The sequence below is a fragment of the Tursiops truncatus genome, chromosome 8, assembly GCF_011762595.2.
Source record: "Tursiops truncatus isolate mTurTru1 chromosome 8, mTurTru1.mat.Y, whole genome shotgun sequence".
Taxonomy (NCBI): Eukaryota; Metazoa; Chordata; class Mammalia; order Artiodactyla; family Delphinidae; genus Tursiops; species Tursiops truncatus.
Genome location: NC_047041.1, coordinates 25,032,482 through 25,053,603, shown reverse-complemented (window position 1 = coordinate 25,053,603; position 21,122 = coordinate 25,032,482). Strand labels below are relative to the sequence as shown.

Sequence of the window (21,122 nt, the reverse complement as noted above, 5' to 3'; positions counted from 1 at the left end):
AGAAAACCCCACTGTGGCCCATTTTTAAGCCATTATATATAGGCTTCAATTTTCTGAATAGACACTAAGGTCCACACATAAGAAAAAATAATAGCGTATTTATTAATTACATTATTAGAGATGATCAGTTGTGGCTTAAAGGAATGAAAACTGTCTGGGTGAAAACTCTTGATGGGAAAATATTCTGAGAGACTAGACTATAACTCATTCATTAGACAAATATTTATTAATCACTGTGTGAGGCATCAAAGACTCCAATGGTGAATAAGAGACATATTCTCTGCCCACCTAGAGATTACAGTTTCTGGCTAATTAATATTCCACATGTTTTAAAAATACAAAATACATATATATTTGTGAAATTCAAACACATCCCCTCCTATCAACAGAGTAATGATTTTAAAATAGGGAAATCTCAGTTTAAACAAATGATTAGAACTGACAAGACAAATACAAACATGACACTAATTAATGTGGAAACATTTGTGCTGAAATATAAAAGCCAAGTTTCAAGGAAGAAAAATACACTACCAAATAATCCAAATGTTATGGGAATTATGTTAGAAAATGTACAGAATACTTATTAATGATTATAATTGATGATTATTGATTTACTAGAGAAGCTCACAGAACTCAGGAAGACAGTGTACTTACTGTTTATCAGTTTATTATAAAAGGATATGATAAAGCATACAGATGAACATCAGATGCAAGACATGTATAGGACAAGGTAAGGAGTACAGAACATCCATGCCCTCTCTGGGCACACCACTCTCCCAGCACCTCCACGTGTTCATCAACCTGGAATCTCTCTATACTACTGGGATTTTTATGGAGGCTTCCTCATGTAGGCATGATTAATTATTAACTCCATTTCCAGACCCTCTCCCCTCTCTGGGAAGTTTTTGTGAATTTAAATTACATTTAATTTTATAAATAAGGACTCTTATTTATAAAATTAAATGTACATTTTCTATGAAAATCAAATTTTCCCTAAAATATTCCATCATAAAAATAAAGTATTATCAATATCATCACAGTATCTGTATCTGAAATATAATGCTTGTGGGACTTCCCTGGTGGCGCAATGGTTAAGAATCTGCCTGCCAATGCAGGGGCCATGGGTTCGATCCCCAGTCCGGGAAGATCCCACATGCCGTGGAGCAGCTAAGCCTGTGCACCACAACTACTGAGCTTGTGCTCTAGAGCCCGTGAGCCACAACTACTGAGCCCACGTGCCACAACTACTGAAGCCCACATGCCTAGAGCCCACGCTCTGCAACAAGAGAAGCCACCAAAATGAGAAGCCCATGCACCGCAATGAAGAGTAGTCCTCACTCACTGCAACTAGAGAAAGCCTATGCGCAACACAGCCAAAAATAAATAAATAAATAAATTTTAAAAATATATAATGCTTGTTAAAGGCCAAAAAAAAAAAAAAGATTTTTTTCAAAAATTCACTAAGGACTCACAATAAATAGTGCTTGCCAGCAACTGCTGAATCATTCTGCCCTGTGACAGCTTTGTTCCACAGGAGCTTTTTCCAATTATTCTTTTTGGCTTTACCTATATTCTTTATTTTCTGAGATGGCAGAGTCAATAAAGATCAAGTTCCCAGCAAGCTCATGGTAAGACAGGAGGGAAGGGGGCAGGGCACAATCATTAAAAGAATGACACAGCCATTGAGGATACAATAAAAACTAATCCGCCTAATTAGGCCCAAGATGGCAGAAGATTTGACTTCCAGTAGACCTTGAGCCTTATTATAATGCATTAGCTTATTGTAACACATTAGCATGCTAAATGACACACCCATAGGCACAATGATGGTTCCCAGGCTGACCACAAACGGCCAAAAAGTGGGCTGTGGCCCAGTTCCTGGAAATCTCCATCCCTTCTCCAAAACAGTTAGAATATTCCTCCCACTCGTTAGCATATGTAATTACCCAGCCCATAAACACTAACCACCCCCACAGCCTGGGACCCCGGTCTCACCTTCTGAGACTGACTACATTCTGTCTATGGAATGTGTCTCTCTCTAAACAAACTTTCATTTACTATGGATTGCCCTAGAATTCTTTCCTACGTGAAGCCAAGAATCCTCACTTGGTAGCTCATCCCAGGAATTCACCCAAGACCTGGGACATGACCATTCTCTCACACTCCCTTCTCCTCCAACAATGGGGCATGACTGAGGGTAATGTTCAGTTCAAAGCAAACAAACAAAAAATCCTAGACATTCTGATCTTATAAAACCTTTAACACAACCAAAATACAACAGAAAAAAAAACCCAGACACAGCTATCACTCAAGTATTTACTCAAATAAAGATAAGATGCAGGGACTTCCCTGGCGGTACAGTGGTTAGGACTCCGGGATCCCAAGGCAGGGGGCACAGGTTCAATCTCTGGTCGGGGAACTAAGATCCTACATGCCCCATGGCACAGCCAAAAAAAACGATAAGATGCATAACAGAAAGTACATGAAACAGATCTCCTCCATGTTGGCTAAACAGGAAAATGAAAAAACATATTGCTACTGGGAACACTTCTGAGAAAGAAGACAAACTTAATCCTGATCCTTATTGGTTAAAAATAGGCTGAGACCTTTAATCTTTTGAAACCCTTGAGGGTATATCAATAAGAGACAATAAGAGGTAAAGAATGATGTGTGATTTATACAGAATGATGAAAGCTGAGAGGACAGAAGTGACTATATTTAGCTGGAGAAAATATTTCATACCTGAGAATTTAGCAGACTAGAAAGAAGTCCACCTGTTTCCCATAGCCTGCCAAATCTAAGTTGCCCTAACTGGACCCACCTGTAACTGAGCAGGACCCTATGGGGTCTTCCTGGGACAGACCCCTCCCCCATATCGTCTGTCTTAGCTCCTCTCTGAAGTACCAAGATAATAGTATCTGACGCATATTTCCTGAGTTTTTTACATGCTAAAACCACCACCAAAGGAAGAAATTACTTAATGATTATGAGCACGTAGCCTCCAAACCATCTGGCACCTAAGGATTGATCACCATCAATCAGTCAGAGAACTGTGCAGAAGCTGATCACATATCCTGGGACACCCCTCCCTCACCTTGCCTTTAAAAAAACTTTTCTGAAACCCTTCGGAGACTTTAGGGTTTTAGAGCATGAGCCACCCATCCTCCTTGTATTGGCACCTTTACAATAAATGCTGCCCTTTCCCTCACCACAATCCAGTGTCAGTAGATTGGCTTTACTCCATGCGGGCAAGCAGACCCAAGTTTGGTTCAGTAACAAAATGAAGTAAGTTTGCTTTTTATTTTAAACAGCAAACAAGTGATTCCACATACCTCATCATGGCCATGTCTGCCATGTTTGGACACGTGAGAAAGGAGAAGAGGAAAAAGGGAGACAGACACAACTGCAAGGATACAAGACTGAAGCTACAAACTACTTACAAAGGAAGAAATACAACAATATCAAAAATGTCTGTTAACATACGTTCCCTGGATTCATAAATATAGAATCCCACCATATCATGAGATAATTAGTCTATTGTGAGGGAGAAGAGCAACCCTGAACATTTTTAGTAAAACAAATATAACTTTTTGTCCTTCTACAAAAGATGACACTCCCAGAAGTATACTTTCCTAAGCTGAAAAGTAGCTGAAAGAGAAGCTTGTGGTATACCATATTTTTCCAAAGCAGAGGAATTAATAGGAATTTTGCCTAGGATATGTTGGAGACCAACAGCTGCTGTCAGTGACCTTTAAATCTCCTACCTATACTACATAAGTCTGCTTAGTTTCCATCCTTTAAGAAAAGTTAAAATCAAGGACCACAACAAACCAGTTTCCCAACACTAGGAGCCATGAATTCATTTGCTAAATTCTTTGAAAACTGGAATCTCAAGATTACCAAGTCTTGTGAAACTCAAAGGAAGGAGACAATGGCAGTAACAACACACTCTGGAATCAACACACAGCACATAGGACCTCCCATGTAAAAATGACTAAAGAAAGAAAACGAGCTCTGCTCCCTTGTCCTACAGTCAGAAGCAATTTTCTAAAGTACAGGCCTTAATAGTCTTATCAAGAGGGGGAAAAAGATCTCATACATGAAGTTGAGATGGTACCTTACGGCATATAACAGTGATCTGCAAGTAGTAGATGCAGCAGCTAAATACCATTGGGGCCCAAGGAACTTATTTCTCACTGCTTCTGAGAGAGCGTGTAAGAAGCTGAGCATCATTTCATGTTTCTAGCGTGAAAACTTTCCTAGTTGATCAGATACCATGAATACATTTAGGGGACATACCTGGGAACTTGTCTACAGTATTGCCTATGTGAAACAAGCAAAATTAGATCCGATTAAAAGTTTAAAAGAAAACACCACAAACAAATCTACTCTAGAGCACAACGTCAGCAAATTCCACCTTTCAAACACAACTCTACCTTACAAAACTAGGTCTCAACAGCTGAATAATAGATTCTGCCCTCTCTTCCTCTTCAGCCCCAAATACAGATGATTTTTCAATGGTTTTATATGGCTGAGCTCAAGAGGAATGTAAAATTAAAAGAAAAGGCATCTTTTAGTTTAATGGTCTAAGCACATTGCCAAATGCCATAAAAGAGAGCAAAATATACATTGCGTAACAGAAAAATAAGCTTGAAAATGAACAGATGCCCAATTAGAGGCACTTTAGCCATCACTGAATATTCAATAGCTTAAACACCTATGAGATAATATGATCATGCTTATGTGTTTGCACTGAGACCACTTGCTATCAGCTCTCATTTATCACACTGTGGCTTCATTTGTTTGCAGGTACTGTGAAGTGAAATCCACCACCATCCAAATAAGGACTCTCAAAGCAAGATCAGTCACAAACCACCTCAGTAAAATTAAGTTTTCCTTTGTACATGATAAGGCTACATAGGTAATGAAACATTTTAGCTTAAATAAAAAGTTTTTGGATTTTATCCTCATTTACTTGTTAGATTCTGTCTAATAGATTATATTCCACAAATATTTTGGGGTGAATAAATGAATGAATAAGTTCATCATAAATAATTTATTTGAAAATATAGGTGGTGTATCGTACATTTTTGGAGAGAAGGCTTCCTAAATTCCATTTATTTATGTCCTGGGCTTTCCTCCTTAAGCAAAATAAATCACCAGATTCATATACACAGATAACCCAAATAAGACAGCTAGCACAACAAGAACAATAGTAGTTGTATGTATATCTATTCCTGAGGACCTGGCTATTCCTCATGAGGAAAAACTTACTATAGTACCTACCTCAGGCCTAGCATAGAATAGGTGATTGCTACACAATGAGGTATCACCTCACACCTGTCAGAATGGTGATTATCAAAAAGAAATAACAAGTGTTGGCATGGATATGGGAAAAATGCAACCTTGCATGCTGTTGGTAGGAATGTAAATTGGTTCAGCCACTAAGGAAAACAGTATGAAAGTTCCTCAAAAAATTAAAAATAGAACTACTATATGATCCAACAATTCCACTTCCAGGTATTTATTCAAAGGAATAAACACTAACTTGAAAAGATATGTGCTCCCTCATGTGCATTATTTACAACAGCCAAGACATGGAAGCAACCTAAATGTCCATTAATGGATGAAGAAAATGTGAGATACACACACACACACACACACACACACACACACACACATTATTCAGCCATAAAAAAGGAGGAAATTTTGCCATTTGCGACAACAGGGATGAACCTAGAGTGTATTATGCTAAGTGAAATAAGTCAGACAAGAAAGACAAACATTGGGTTGCCCAAAAAAGTTCGTTCCGGTTTTTTCTGTAAGATGTTATGATCTCTTACATGTGGAATCTAAAAAAAACATAACAAAACAGAAGCAGACTCAGATACAGAGAACTGGTGGTTCCAATGGGGAGGACGATGGAAGGATGAGTGAAATAGGTTAGGGAGATTAGGAGGTACAAACTCCCAAACTTACAAAATAAATTGGTCACGGGGATATAATGTACAGCATTACAATATTATTGACTATATTCTGTATCGCAACATATGGCAACTAGGCTTATCGTGGTAATCCTCTTACAACGTATAAAAATATCAAATTTCTATCCTGTACACCTGAAACTAATATAATACTGTAAGTCAATTATACTTCAATTTTTTTAAAAAAACTGGAAAAAAAAAGTATATGCTTCCAGAGACACCAAATGGAGAAAACAATTACAGCAGATTTTCAGTGCAACTCGAGGTAAGTTTTCCCCTCTTTACCAGTTTTAATTAAAAACTATAGAGGGGGGCAGAGTCAAGATGGCGGTGTGGGAAGATGCAGAGTTCACGTCTCCCCATAACTGGGGCGCCTGCCGGACTCTGCTCGGGGAGCCTAACACCCAAGGAGGATGGTAGGATGTGGGGGAACTGAGGCGGGGAGAAGTGGAGTTTGGACAGGACCGGCACCGCTGAGGGGTGGCTGAGAGGGGAGAGGGGTTCCCACGCCTGGAGGGACCCTCAGGGGCTCGGATCGGGGGGAGTGGGCCCAGCATTTCCCCTACCACATTGGCTGGGGAAGTCTGCCCGGTTCTCAGGCCGGGTCCTACGCCCTCAGAGGTCCCCTCCAGGCTGGGTTGGTCCTGGGGGAGTAGGAGGGAAGCCGGGAGAGAAGGATAGGCAGGCAGAAGGAGCCCTCAGGACCAGAGGAGCAGGAAAGGAGCAGAGGGCATTTGCCCCTCCCACTTGGGCACGGGGAGCCTGCTGACCTCCCAGGCCAGTCCCCCACCCTCCAAAGCCCCCTCCAGGCTTCATGGGCCCTGGGGGCATATGAGGGAGGCCGGGGAGATCAGCAGAGGCAGGTGGAAAGGGACCTCCAGGACCGGAGGAGCAGGAGAGGAGTGGAGGGCGTTTGCCCCGCCCACTCAAGCCCAGGAAGCCTGCTGGGCTCCCAGGGCAGGGTCCCCCACCCTCTGAGACCAGGGGCAGGAGGCACTCCTGAGCCCCTTCTGTTCTGTTGAGCTTAAGCCCCACCCCCCACCCCACCACAGCCTTTCCCAGCCCTGTTGGTCCTAAACATAGGCCCACCCACTGCCCAAACATCACCCCTGCTTCGGCCCCACCCTCCACAGCCAAGGCCTTTCCCACCTTTTCTCTTCCTTTTTTTTACCATCCCGTAGAACTTGCAGGATCTTGGTTCATGAGCCAGGGGTCGGGCCAAAGCTCCTGCAGTGGGAGCTCTGAGTCCAAACCACTGGACTAACAGAGAACCTCAGACCCCAGGGAATATTCATCAGAGTGAGGTCTCCCGGAGGTCCTCACCTTAGCACCAAGACCCAGCTCTACCCAACAGCCTACAAACTGCAGTGTTAGAAGCCACAGGCCAAACAACTAGGAAGACAGGAACACAATCACACTCATTAAAAAAAGGAAAAAAAAAAGAGAGAGCAAAACAATATGTCACAGATGAAGGGGCAAGGTAAAAACCTACAAGACCAAATAAATGAAGAGGAAATAGGCAATCTACCTGAAAAGGAATTCAGAGTAATGATAGTAAACATGATCTAGGATCTCTGAAATAGAATGGAGACACGGATTGAGAAAATACAAGAATGTTTAACAAAGATCTAGAAGAATTAAAGGACAATAAAACAGAGATGAACAACATAATAACTGAAATGAAAAATACACTACACGGAATCAATAACAGAATAACTGAGGTAGAAGAACGAATAAGTGAGCTGGAAGACAAAATGGTGGAAATAACTGCCAAGGAGCAGAATAAAGAAAAAAGAATGAAAAGAATTGAAGACAATCTCAGAGACCTCTGGGACAACACTAAATGCACCAACATTCAACTTATAGGTTCCCAGAAGAAGAGAAAAAGAAAGGGTCTGAGAAAATATTTGAAGAGATTATAGTCGAAAACTTCCTTAACATGGGAAAGGAAATAGTCACCCAAGTCCAGGAAGCACAGAGAGTCCATACAGGATAAACCCTAGGAGAAACACACCAAGACACATATTAATCAAACTAAGAAAAATTAAATTCAAAGAAAAAATATTAAAAGCAGCAAGGGAAAAACAATACATAACATGCAAAGGAATCCCAATAAGGTTATCAGCAGATTTTTCAGCATAAACTCTGCAGGCCAGAAAGGAGTGGCAGGATATACTTAAAGTGATGAAAGAGAAAAACCTACAACCAAGACTACTCTACCCAGCAAGGATCTCATTCAGATTCGATGAAGAAGTCAAAAGCTTTTCAGAAAAGCAAAAGCTAAGAGAATTCAGCACCACCAAACCAGCTTTACAACAAATGCTATAGAAACTTCTCTAGGCGGGAAACACAAGAGAAGAAAAGGACCCACAAAAACAAGCCCAAAACAATTAAGAAAATGGTAATAGGAACTTCCATATCAATAACTTTGAATGTAAATAGATTAAAGGCCCCCCAAAAAAGACACAGACTGGCTGAATGGATACAAAAACAAGACCCATATACGCTGTCTACAAGAGACCCACTTCAGACCTAGGGACACATAAAGACTGAAAGTGAAGGGATGGAAAAAGATATTCCATGCAAATGGCAATCAAAAGAAAGCTGGAGTAGCAATACTCGTATCAGATAAAATAGACTATAAAATAAAGACTGTTACAAGAGATAAGGAAGGACACTACATAATGATCAAGAGATTAATCTAAAAAAGAAGATGTAACAATTGTAACTCTTTATGCACCCAACATAGGAGCACCTCAATACATAAAGCAAATGCTAACAACCATGAAAGGGGAAATAGACAGTAACACAATAATAGTGGGGGACTTTAACACCCCACTTACACCAATGGACAGATCATCCAAACATAAAATAAATAAGGAAACACAAGCTTTAAATGACACAATATACCAGATAGATTTAATTGATATTTATAGAACATTCCACCCAAAAGTGGCAGAATACACTTGCTTCTCAAGTGCACATGGAACATTCTCCAGGATAGATCCCATCTTGGGACACAAATCAAGCCTCTGAAAATTTAAGAAAATTGAAATCGTATGCAGCATCTTTTCTGACCACAACGTTATAAGATTGGAAATCGATTACAGGAAAAAAACTGTAAAAAACATAAATACATGGAGGTTAAACAGTGCACTACTAAATAACCAAGAGATCACTGAAGAAATTAAAAAATACATAGAAACAAATGACAACAAAAACACAACAACCCAAAACCTTTGGGACACAGCAAAATCAGTTCTAAGAGGGAAGTTTATAGCAATTCAATCTCACCTCAAGAAAACAAGAAAAATCTCAAATAAACACTCTCACTCTACACCTAAAGCAACTAGAGAAAGAAGAACAAAGAAAACCCAAAGGCAGTAGAAGGAAAGAAATCATAAAGATCAGAGCAGAAATAAACGAAATAGAAATGAAGAAAACAATAGCAAAGATCAATAACACTAAAAGCTGGTTCTTTGAGAAGATAAACAACATTGATAAAGCCAGACTCATCAAGAAAAAAAGGGAGAGGACACAAATCAATAAAATTAGAAATGAAAAAGGAGAAATCACATTTGACACCATAGAAATACAAAGGATTATAAGAGACTACTACAAACAACTATACGCCAATAAAATGGACAACCACGAAGAAATGGACAAATTCTTGGAAAGGTACAATTTTCCAAGACTGAACCAGGAAGAATTAGAAAATATAAACAGACTTATCACAAGTAATGATATTGAAACCATAATTTAAAATTTTCCAACAAACAAAAGTCCAAGACCAGATGGCTTCAAAGGCGAATTCCATCAAACATTTAGATAAGAGCTAACACCCATCCTTCTCAAACTCTTCCAAAAAATTGCAGAGAGAGGAACACTCCGAAATTCATTATATGAAGCCACCATCACCCTGATACCAAAACCAGAAAAAGATATCACAAAAAAAGAAAATTATAGATCAATATCACTGATGAACATAGATGCAGAAATCTTGAACAAAATACTAGCAAACAGAATCCAACAACATAATAAAAGGATCATACACCATGATCAAGCAGGATTTATCCCATGGATGCAAGGATTCTTCAATATATACAAATCAAGCAATGTGATACACCATATTAACAAATTAAGGAATAAAAACCGTATGATCATCTCAATAGATGCAGAAAAGCTTTTGACAAAATTCAACACCCATTTATGATAAAAACTCTCCAGAAAATGGGCATAGAGGGAAACTACCTCAACATAATAAAGGCCATATATGACCAATCCACAGCAAACAGCATAAGCAATGGTGAAAAACTGAAAGCAGTTCCACTAAGATCAGCAACAAGACAAGGATGTCCACTCTCGCCACTCTTATTCAACATAGTTTTGGAAGTCCTAGCCATGGCAATCAGAGAAGAAAAAGAAATAAAAGGAATACAAATTGGAAAGAAGAAGCAAAACTGTCACTGTTTGGAGATGATATGATACTATACATAGAGAGTCCTAAAGATGCAACCAGAAAACTACTAGAACTAATCAACAAAATTGGTAAGGTTTCAGGATACAAAATTAATGCACAGAAATCTCTGGCATTCCTATACACTAACAACAAAAAAATCAAAAATATAAATTAAGGAAACACTCCCATTTACCATCACAACAAAAAGAATAAAATACCTAGGAATAAACCTACCTAAGGAGGCAAAAGACTTTTACTGAGAAAACTATAACACATGATGAAAGAAATCAAAGATGACATAAACAGATGGAGAAATACACCATGTTCTTGGAATGGAAGAATCAATATTGTGAAAATGACAATACTACCCAAAGCAATCTACAGATTCAATGCAATCCCTACCAAACTACCAAGGGCATTCTTCACAGAATTAGAACAAAAAATTTTACAATTCATATGGACACAAAAGACCCCGACAAAGAAAAATGGAGTTGGAGGAATCAAGCTCCTGATTTCAAACTATACTACAAAGCCACAGTAATCAAGACAGTATGGTACTGGCACAAAAACAGAAATATAGATCAATGGTAAAGGATAGACAGCCCAGAGATAAACCCACGCACATATGGTCACCTAATTCATGAATAAAGGAGGCAAGAACATACAGTGCAGAAAAGATAGCCTCTTCAATAAGTGCCAGGAAAACTGGACAGCTACATGTAAAAGAATGAAATTAGAACACTCCCCAACACCATACACAAAAATAAACTCAAAATGGATTAAAGACCTAAATGTAAGACCAGACACTATAAAACTCTTAGAGGAAAATATAAGTAGAACACTCTATGACATAAATCACAGCAAGATCTTTTTTGACCCACCTCCTAGAGAAATGTAAATAAAAACAAGAATAAACAAATGGGACCTAATGAAACTTAAAAGCTTTTGCACAGGAAAGGTAACCATAAACAAGACGAAAAGACAACCCTCAGAATGGGAGGAAATATTTGCAAATGAACCAATGGACAAAGGATTAATCTCCAAAATATACAAACAGTTCATGGAGCTCAATATCAAAAAAACAAACAATTCAATTAAAAAATGGGTGAAAGACCTAAATAGACATCTCACCAAAGAAGACATACAGATGGCCAAGAGGCACATGAAAAGATGCTCAACATCACTAATTATTAGAGAAATGCAAATCAAGACTACAATGAGGTATCACCTCACACCAGTCACAATGGCCATTATCAAAAACTCTAGAAACAATAAATGGTGGAAAGGGTGTGGTGAAAAGTGAAGCCTCCTCCACTGTTGGTGGGAATGTAAACTGATACAGCCACTATGGAGAACAGTATGGAAGTTTCTTAAAAAACTAAATATAGAACTACCATATGACCCAGCAATCCCACTACTGAGCATATACCCTGAGAAAACCATAATGCAAAAAGAGACATGCACCACAATGTTCATTGTGGCACTATTTACAATAGCCAGGACATGTAACCAACCTAACTGTCCATTGACAGATGAATGGATAAAGAACATGTGGCACATATATACAATGGAATATTACTCAGCCATAAAAAGAAACAAAATTGAGTTATTTGTAGTGAGGTGGATGGACCTAGAGTCTGTCATACAGAGTGAAGCAAGTCATAAAGAGAAAAACAAATACCGTATGATAACACATATATGTGGAATCTAAAGGAAAAAAAAATGGTACTAATGAACCTAGTGGCAAGGCAGGAATAAATACGTAGACATAGAGAATGGACTTGAGGACATGGGGGAGGGGAGGGGAAAGCTGGGGCGAAGTGAGAGTAGCGTCGACATGTATACACTACCAAATGTAAATAGCTACTGGGAAGCAGCAGCATAGCACAGGGACATCAGGTAGGTGCTTCGCAATGACCCAGAGACATGAGATAGGGAGGGTGGAAGGGAGGCTCAAGAGGGAAGGGATATGGGGATATATGTATGCATATGGTTGACTCACTTTGTTGTACAACAGAAACTAACACAGTACTGTGAAGCAATTATACCCCGATAAAGGTCTGTTAAAAAAATAAAAACTATATAATGGGACTTCCCTGGTGGTCCAGTGGTTAAGACTTCACCTTCCAGTGCAGGGGGTGCGGGTTCGATCCTTGGTCAGGGGGAGCTAAGATCCCACATGCCTCATGGCCAAAAAACGAAAATATAAAACAGAAACAATATTGTCACAAATTCAATAAAGACTTTAAAACTGGTCCACATCAGAAAAAAACAACTATATAATGAACTTTTAGGGTGTTGGAGGAACACTTAGGCCCCATTTTTTATATTTCCCTAGGAATGGAGAGAATCTCTATAGGAGTGAAAGTAATAAGAACAAACCTCGCTCTTCTCCATTCCTTAACTTCCAACTCCCCAGGAGAGAAGGCACCTCAGCTGATTGGTTAGCCTGGAGCCAAACCTGCTTGGATGAGCCCTTTCCTCTCTCCTTCTCAAATCCCGCTGGTTTGCAGAATCTAATTTATGCTTCCTCATGTCCTCTGTTATAGGGGCAGCCTCTGCCTCTATAGGAAAAGTCTCCAGTTGTACCAGTGTAAAGGACAGTATGTCTAATTCATAGGTGAATTATTAATAAGTCCACTTGGCTACAGATCCAAAGCCATGATCTTCCATGTTTTCTCAGTAGTTAAGTTGACAGTCTGATATTCATTTATCTTTCATTTCATTTCTCAATTGGTTACACAGAAGGAAAAAACAAAGATGTTCTTTACTGGTCCCCTAAAGCTACAAGCCAGGATAAGAGGTAAAATTAAAATAAACCAGTCAGAGAAGAGCTCTTTTCCCTTCCTGTCCTCATTATTTTTGAAAGCACTTAATAAGAATCCACACATGTAGTTGATAAGATGGTTGTCTTATCAAATACACTAGCTCTGTAGTCACATTATCAACATAATCACACAAGCTCAGCAAAAGTTAAAAAGCCAAAGCACTATAGTTAGTGATAAGAACTAAGCAAATGCAAACAAATACTAGTAAACAGTATTTGCATCCAGCAACAAGATCAGATTTTGAAACAACCTCATATTTTAAAGATTCTTACAGATCTGAAATTCTGATTTCTTTTTTTTTAATTGGAGTATAATTGCTTTACAGTGTTGTGTTAGTTTCTGCTGTACAATGAAGTGAATCAGCTATACGTATATCTATATCTCCTCTCTCTTTTTTTAAAATAAATTTATTTATTTTTGGCTGCATTGGGTCTTCGTTGCTGTGCGTGGGCTTTCTCTAGTTGCAGCAAACGGGGGCTATTATTTGTTGCAGTACACGGGCTTCTCATTGCAGTGGCTTCTCTTGTTGCGGAGCATGGGCTCTAGGTGCACAGGCTTCAGTAGTTGCAGCACACAGCCTCAATAGTTGTGGCACATGGGCCCAGCTGCTCCGCAGCATGTGGGATCTTCCCAGACCAGGGCTCGAACCCATGTCCCCTGCATTGGCAGGCAGACTGTTAACCACTGAGTCCTCTCCTCCCTCTTGGACCTCCCTCCCACCACCCCCATCCCACCCATCTAGGTCATCACAGAACACCGAGCTGAGCTCCTTGAGCTATACAGCAGGTTCCCACTAGCTATCTATTTTACACATGGTAGTGTATTTATGTCAAACCTTATCTCCCAATTCTTCCCACGTTCCCCTCCCCCCCATGAACACATGTCCGTTCTCTATGTCTACATCTCTATTCCTGCCCTGCAAATAGGTTCATCTGTACCGTTTTCCTAGATTCTACATATATGTGTTAATATACAATATTTGTTTTTCCCTTTCTGGCTTACTTCACTCTGTATGACAGACTCTAGGTCCATCCACATCTCTGCAAATTACCCAATTTCATTCCTTTTTATGGCTGAATAATATTCCATTGTACATACGTATCACATCTCGAAATGTCATTGGACATTTTGGTTGTTTCCATGTCCTAGCTACTATAAACAGTGCTGCAATGAACAATGAGGTACATGTGTCCATTTCAATTATGGTTTTCTCAGGGTATATGCCCAGTAGTGGGATTGCTGGATCATATGGTAGTTCAGTTTTTAGTTTTTTAAGGAACCTCCATACTGTTCTCCACAGTGGCTGTATGGTTTACATTCCCACCAACAGTGCAAAAGGATTCCCTTTTCTCCACACCCTCTCCAGCATTTATTGCTTGTAGATTTTTTGATGATGGCCATTCTAACCAGTGTAAGGTGATACCTCATTGTAGTCTTGATTTGCATTTCTCTAATAATTAGAGATGTTGAGCATCTTTTCAAGTGCCTCTTGGCCATCTGTGTGTCTTCTTTGGTGAAATGTCTATTTAGGTCTTCTGCCCATTTTTTAATTGGGTTGTTTTTTTTTTTTATATTGAGCTGCATGAACTGTTTGTATATTTTGGAGATTAATCCTTTGTCCGTTGCTTCATTTGCAAATATTTCCTCCCATTCTGAGGTTGTCTTTTCGTTTTGCTTATGGTTTCCTTTGCTGTACAAAAGCTTTTAAGTTGATTTCTATCTAAAATTCTATCTGCAGTTTGCAAGGATTGCTTTAAATCAGACTTTTGATAGCTTCTTTAGCAGTTCAAATAAAGTACAACTATTAAAAACAAGTCAATGAATAAACATGAACCTCTTATTATTCATTTGTAAAGATAAGGACATTACCCTCTACTACTCAAAGTTGTTGAAGGGACTGAATCATATACTATACGTGAAAAAGTTTATCACAATTCCAGACACTTACATTTTAGTTTTGTTTCTTTCATCTATAGCCTGCAGCTACTATCTTTAGCCACTAGATGGTAATGCTGCTACAGTAAATTATTGCAAAATGGAAGTCTGGATTTTATTTAACTTCTAAAAGTAAAATGTAAAAATTAACTTACAGGACTTTTCCTGGCATCTGATGAACTGATAGATAAAACTTTGGACACCTAAAAGAAGAGACTGTGATAATTTCACAGTCTGTAAGAAATGAAACTGTTAATGGTGCCTTTACATTTCATTTTTAAATCTTAATTCACTTGGATTAAGAAATGTGAGAAATCCTATGAAAAGGGCATTGTATAAGGTAAGGCATTTGTTGATAGCTAATAAAAATGTTTGAATATTTACCTCTGACCCCAAACTGAGAGAAACGATCTCATCCTCAAACGCAGAATGTGTGTCAATATGAGCAGGAATTCCTGAGATGGAAGATAGGATAACAGGTCACTTCATTTTTCCTTTTAGTAGATTTAAGACAACTCTAAATATAGCCTCATAGTATTAGAGTGAAAACATCATTTGATAAACTGGAACGTACTGTAATTTTAGTTAAAAGGAAACATTTAAGGTCAATGTGAATAAAATTAAACTAAGTCTAAACTAAAAATATAACTTCATGTTAAAGCACCATTGTGACCTGACTGTAAAATCAAGATTTGAGAGTCACTCCTTAACTAGAACATTTACTCAATCCCAGCCCAAGAGGAAGTGTGAAATATAACTAACAAAGTCATTTTGACCTCTGAATACTGGATTCCCAAGTACCTGTAGAACAAAAACAACAGCCAGGTGTGAAGACTAATCTTATCAATAACTAAGATATGGCTTCTTCCACCAGTCTCTCAATCTATGTTAAATGAGTATCTCTTACTTGAAAGGAACCTTGCTACATGGTGAGGGTACCTAAACCTAGTAAGACACAATCTCTGTCCTCAAGGAGCTTATAGACCAATGGAAAGACTGATAGGTAAATAAGCTATCATAAAACATCCTGATAAATGCAGAGAAGGAAAAAACGCCACAACTCCTGCCATTAATAAAACCCTCAATATCATTTGATTAGTACAAATATCAGACGAAGATGCTGCTAACAAGTGCAAAAAATCAATAACCTAAAGATTTTTTACTAAAATGTCATCCTAGAATTGTCTTCCACATTCTCGACAGAAGAGAAAGAAGAGCATGATGATCCAACCAGTTAGTCTTCTTCTATGTACCTGTAAATTATTTGATTTCTTCCACTTTACATGCCTCCTTTGTTTTTAAAGCAATCTTCTCCCTCTCTAAAAAAAAAATGTTGAGGGAGAACAAAAGAAAATCACAAATAGCAACTGTGTCTGTTTACACTTAGAGATGCAAATGCCTCAAGAGACTGAGCGGAGACTTGCAAATGGATTGAAATCAACACAGGTAACAAACATAAGCGTATTAAGAGTCAGTTCGAGCTAAAAAATACTATCTTTGATCTTAGAGTTATATAACCCACTTAGTTATGAAATATATGACTGGAATTTTAGAAGAAGAAATATTCACCATGCCCAGGTTCATACTGGTTAACAGTCAGTTGATCAGGTTTATGTTTAATGAAACCTTCCTTCAACCATTTCTCCAAAATGCTATCACAAATGTCCGGAAGACCTGAAACCAGTAATCATAAAGGTGAAACATATTAAAATATTTACTTTGCATGTTTTACCCAAGAATGAAAAAATAGTCACTATGATAAAAATCACACAGCTTTGGGGCTTCCCAGGTGGCGCAGTGGTTGAGAGTCCGCCTGCCGATGCAGGGGACACGGGTTTGTGCCCTGGTCCGGGAAGATCCCACATGCCACGGAGTGGCTAGGCCCGTGAGCCATGGCCGTGAGCCATGGCCGCTGAGCCTGCGCGTCCAGAGCCTGTGCTCCGCAACAAGAGAGGCCACAACAGTGAGAGGCCCGCGTACCGCAAAAACAAAACAAAACAAAACAAAATCACACAGCTTTTAGTTTAGTGGTCAGATCCAAACATAACAGTAAACTCACAAGCAAAGTAAAATTAAAACAAAATTTTAAGAATCTTTTAAAGTTATTTTATTGATTTTATCAAATAAAATGTACAAAAGAACAATTTTGCAGACAACAATTTTGGTATTTTGTAAAACAGAAATAAGATTATAACATTTATGATATTATATACTGGAAATTATCCTGACCACTTTCTTTTTTGTTATTTTAAATTATTAATTTACTTTAAATTTAATTATTTTAAATTATTTCTCTTTAAAAAACATGCTTTTCAAAGTGGAACTAACTTACTTTTATTGGAGTCATAAATGTTATTTCATGAGGCAAAGGAAATATTTAAATAAGATTAAAGTCATAAAAATACAGATAAATTTAACTCCAACGAACAATTCTACCAAAGGATTAATATCCTGATTATGTAGCAAATTCTTATTAATATATTTGACCACCCATTAGAAAAAACTGGTAAAGAAGATGAAAAAGAATTCACAGAAAAGGAAATAAAAATGGCCAACCTCACTAGTAATCAGGTGATTATAAAGTTAAAAGTTTTACAATATCACATGCTGCTAGGGGTAGGGGGAAGGAGGTGCACACTTCGTGAGAGTATGTTGGTATAGCTTTTTTAGGGTGCAATTCGTCAGTGTCTATTGACATTTTTAAACGAACATAACTCTGACACAATTCTAATTTAGTAGTTTCCCTTGAGCAACTCTTGCTTTAATGCATAAAGAGGTGTATACAAAGATATTCACTGCAGCACAACTTGTAACAGCTAAAAACTAGAAATAGCCTAAATGTCTAGCAAAAGGAAATTAACTGAATAAGCTATTATTGAACATTCAGTAAAATGAAAACCTATATAAGATCTCTAAGACATATTGTGATAATGTGGTAATATATGAATATACAATTTATAACATACAATGTAATACTACGTGTTAACACCTATATACGTTTACAGGTTATTTGGATGTAAACTCATTTATAAGGATTGAAATAGTATACACTAAACTGTTAATGGTACTACTTCTGAAGAGGAGTATGGGAGTATGGATAGTGTTCAAGAGAAATTAAATTTAGCTTTATTTATATGTATAACATTTTTAACACAAAACGACACTATTTAGTTAATTAAAATGGTTTAAATTTAATCAACTGTTTCATAAGTTTACCTACAAATGACAAATGAAAAATAATCTCAACCATGATATCTTAATATTATTAATATATTAATTTTTACCAGCCCTTATTATTTATTAACAGTTACTGGGTTTCCCTGGTGGTGCAGTGGTTAAGAATCCGCCTGCCAATGCAGGGGACACGGGTTCGACCCCTGGTCCAGGAAGATCCCACATGCCACGGAGCAACTAAGCCTGTGTGCCACAACTACTGAGCCTGTGCTCTACAGCCCACGAGCCACACTACTGAGCCCGCGTGCCACAACTAGTGAAGCCTATGCACCTACAGCCCATGCTCCGCAACAAGAGAAGCCACCGCAATGAGAAGCCCACGCACTGCAACAAAGAGTAGCGTAGCCCCAACTCGCCACAACTAGAGAAAGCCTGCATGCAGCAATGAAGACCCAATGCAGCCAAAAATAAATTAATTAAATAAATAAATTAAAAAAAATTTTTTTTAATGTATAAAAAAAACACAACAATTACTTACCCCCAGGTAATGGCTTATCTTTATCTACATGGTTGTTCTCATAGTGGAATTCATAGCCAAAATGCTTTACTCTTCTGTGTTTTAAGGATTTTTGAACTGTATGAAGAGAAGAAAGTAAACTATTTAGGAGAAAAAGAATTTGATTCCTCATGTATTTCAAAGTCAACTTTATGAATAAGGATTGGTTTAGTAATGGTAACTTTTGTTAACTGCTAAATTATTGTCTTTAGTAAAATGAAACATTCTACCTCATAGCTGCTATTAAGTCTAAAATTGAAACAAACTTTTAAGGGTTTCACCCAGTCAATCTGAAAGAGCTAAACATGTCCACTGCCACTCATAAGATTGCTAATGATCTGGAAAAGAGTCAAAGTAACGAATTTGTAAATTTCTCCAGGAGGTTCTTACTACATTATAATGATATGTTACTGAACTGCTGATTCCTCATAGGAAATTTGTCTTAGGGTGGAGAGAACCAAATAAGACAATATAGGGTTGTCCCTGGGTATCCTTGGGGGATTGGTTCCCTCAAATACCAAAATCCAAGGACAATAAAGTCTCTTACATAAAATAGTGCAGTATTTGCATGTAACCTTCATACAGCTTTCACATCCTCCAGCATGCTTTAAATAATCTCTAGATTATTTACAATACCTAGTACAACGTAAATGCTATGTAAAATAGTTGTAAATAACAACGTAAATGCTATGTAAATAGTTGCCAACATGCGGCAAGTTCAAGTTTTGCTTTTTGGAACTTTCTGGAATTTTTCTTTTTTCTTTTTCTTTTTTTTTTATTTATTTGGAATTTCTCTTTTTTTTCCAAATATTTTCAATCCATGGTTGACGGAATTCATGGATACGGAACAGACAACCAACTGTATATAAAACGGCTTATAAATGTTAGTTGCACAAATGTTGACTAATAAATATTAATCAGTTTGGAGTTTTAAATTGATACCTATATAAATGCTATTTATTATTAATGCTCTTAAGAATTGTTGGTATGACTTACCTAACATTGTATCCAGGGTACTTTCAGTAATTTTGAGGAAACAGAGTTTTAATAAACCAAAGGAGGATAAGGCATTTTGCAGAAACTTTTAAATACCAGATTTAAAGTTTTACTTACAATTTTGATTGTCTGTATCTTCTGTCCAGTTAACACTTTCCAAAAGCATTTTCTCATCCTCAGAAGAAATAATGTCTTCTATTACCATGAGGCCTGGAGGCAAGGCTTGAAGCCCCAACTCTTTCCACTGTGCTGGGGAAATGAAATTAAAATAGTCAAAATACAAAACTTAAAGTTCTCATAGACAAATAATTCTGTCCAATAGCCGTTTATCAGTTCATAAAACCCCAAACCTCATTTTTAGAAATAAGAATGCTGAAAGGCACACAACATATTAAAAACAAAAAATAAAGGCCAAGATAAAAATTATGGTACATTTTATCCACTGCAATTACCAATAGCAAATAGAACAGTATTTACTTAAATATTTTGTTTGAACACAATTAAGCCACTTTTTAAATCTCACTAAGAAAAAAGGTTTCTCATAATATCTACAGTATGCACCTCCATAAACAAACCAGATTCTAAATATTGAATAAAAAAATTTAAATACTCATTTTTGCTCCTATGGTCAAGTAATAGAAGAGTGTAAAACAACAGTATGGTGGTTTCTTAAAAAAACTAAATATAGAGTTGTCATATGACTCAGCGATCTCACTCCTGCACATACATCAGGACAAAACTATAATTCAAAAAGATACATGCACCCCAATGTTCATAGCAGCACTATTTACAATAGCCAAGACATGGAAGCAACATAAATGTCCATTGACAGATGAATGGATAAAGAAGATGTGGTAAATACAAACATACACATACACACACACACACACACACACACACACACACACAGGAATACTACTCAGCCATAAAAAAGAATGAAATAATGCCATTTTCAGCAACATGGAAGCACCTAGAGATTATAATACTAAGGGAAGTAAGTGAGAAAGAGAAAGACAAATACCATATGATATCACTTATATGTGGAATCCAAAATATGACACAAATGAAACAGACTCACAGACATAGAGAATGCACTTGTGGTTGGTTGCCAAGGGGGGCGGGCAGTGGGAGAGGGATGGTTTTGGGAGTTTGGGATTAGCAGACGCAAACTATTATATATAGAATGGATA

General features: G+C 37.7%; 1 protein-coding gene across 2 annotated transcripts in view; it reads right to left on the bottom strand.

Moving 5' to 3' along the window:
* The window catches only part of ALKBH8 (alkB homolog 8, tRNA methyltransferase), a 72,086-nt gene that overhangs the window by 38,647 nt on the left and 12,317 nt on the right, over window positions 1–21,122 (bottom strand). For both annotated transcript variants that reach the window (XM_019920572.3, XM_019920574.3), the window contains 4 exons: window positions 20,050–20,181; window positions 18,919–19,014; window positions 16,776–16,880; window positions 15,591–15,661 (listed from right to left, as the gene is read on the bottom strand). In XM_019920572.3, the coding sequence (XP_019776131.1) occupies window positions 15,591–15,661; window positions 16,776–16,880; window positions 18,919–19,014; window positions 20,050–20,181 (404 nt within the window). The remainder of the gene's footprint in view (window positions 1–15,590; window positions 15,662–16,775; window positions 16,881–18,918; window positions 19,015–20,049; window positions 20,182–21,122) is intronic.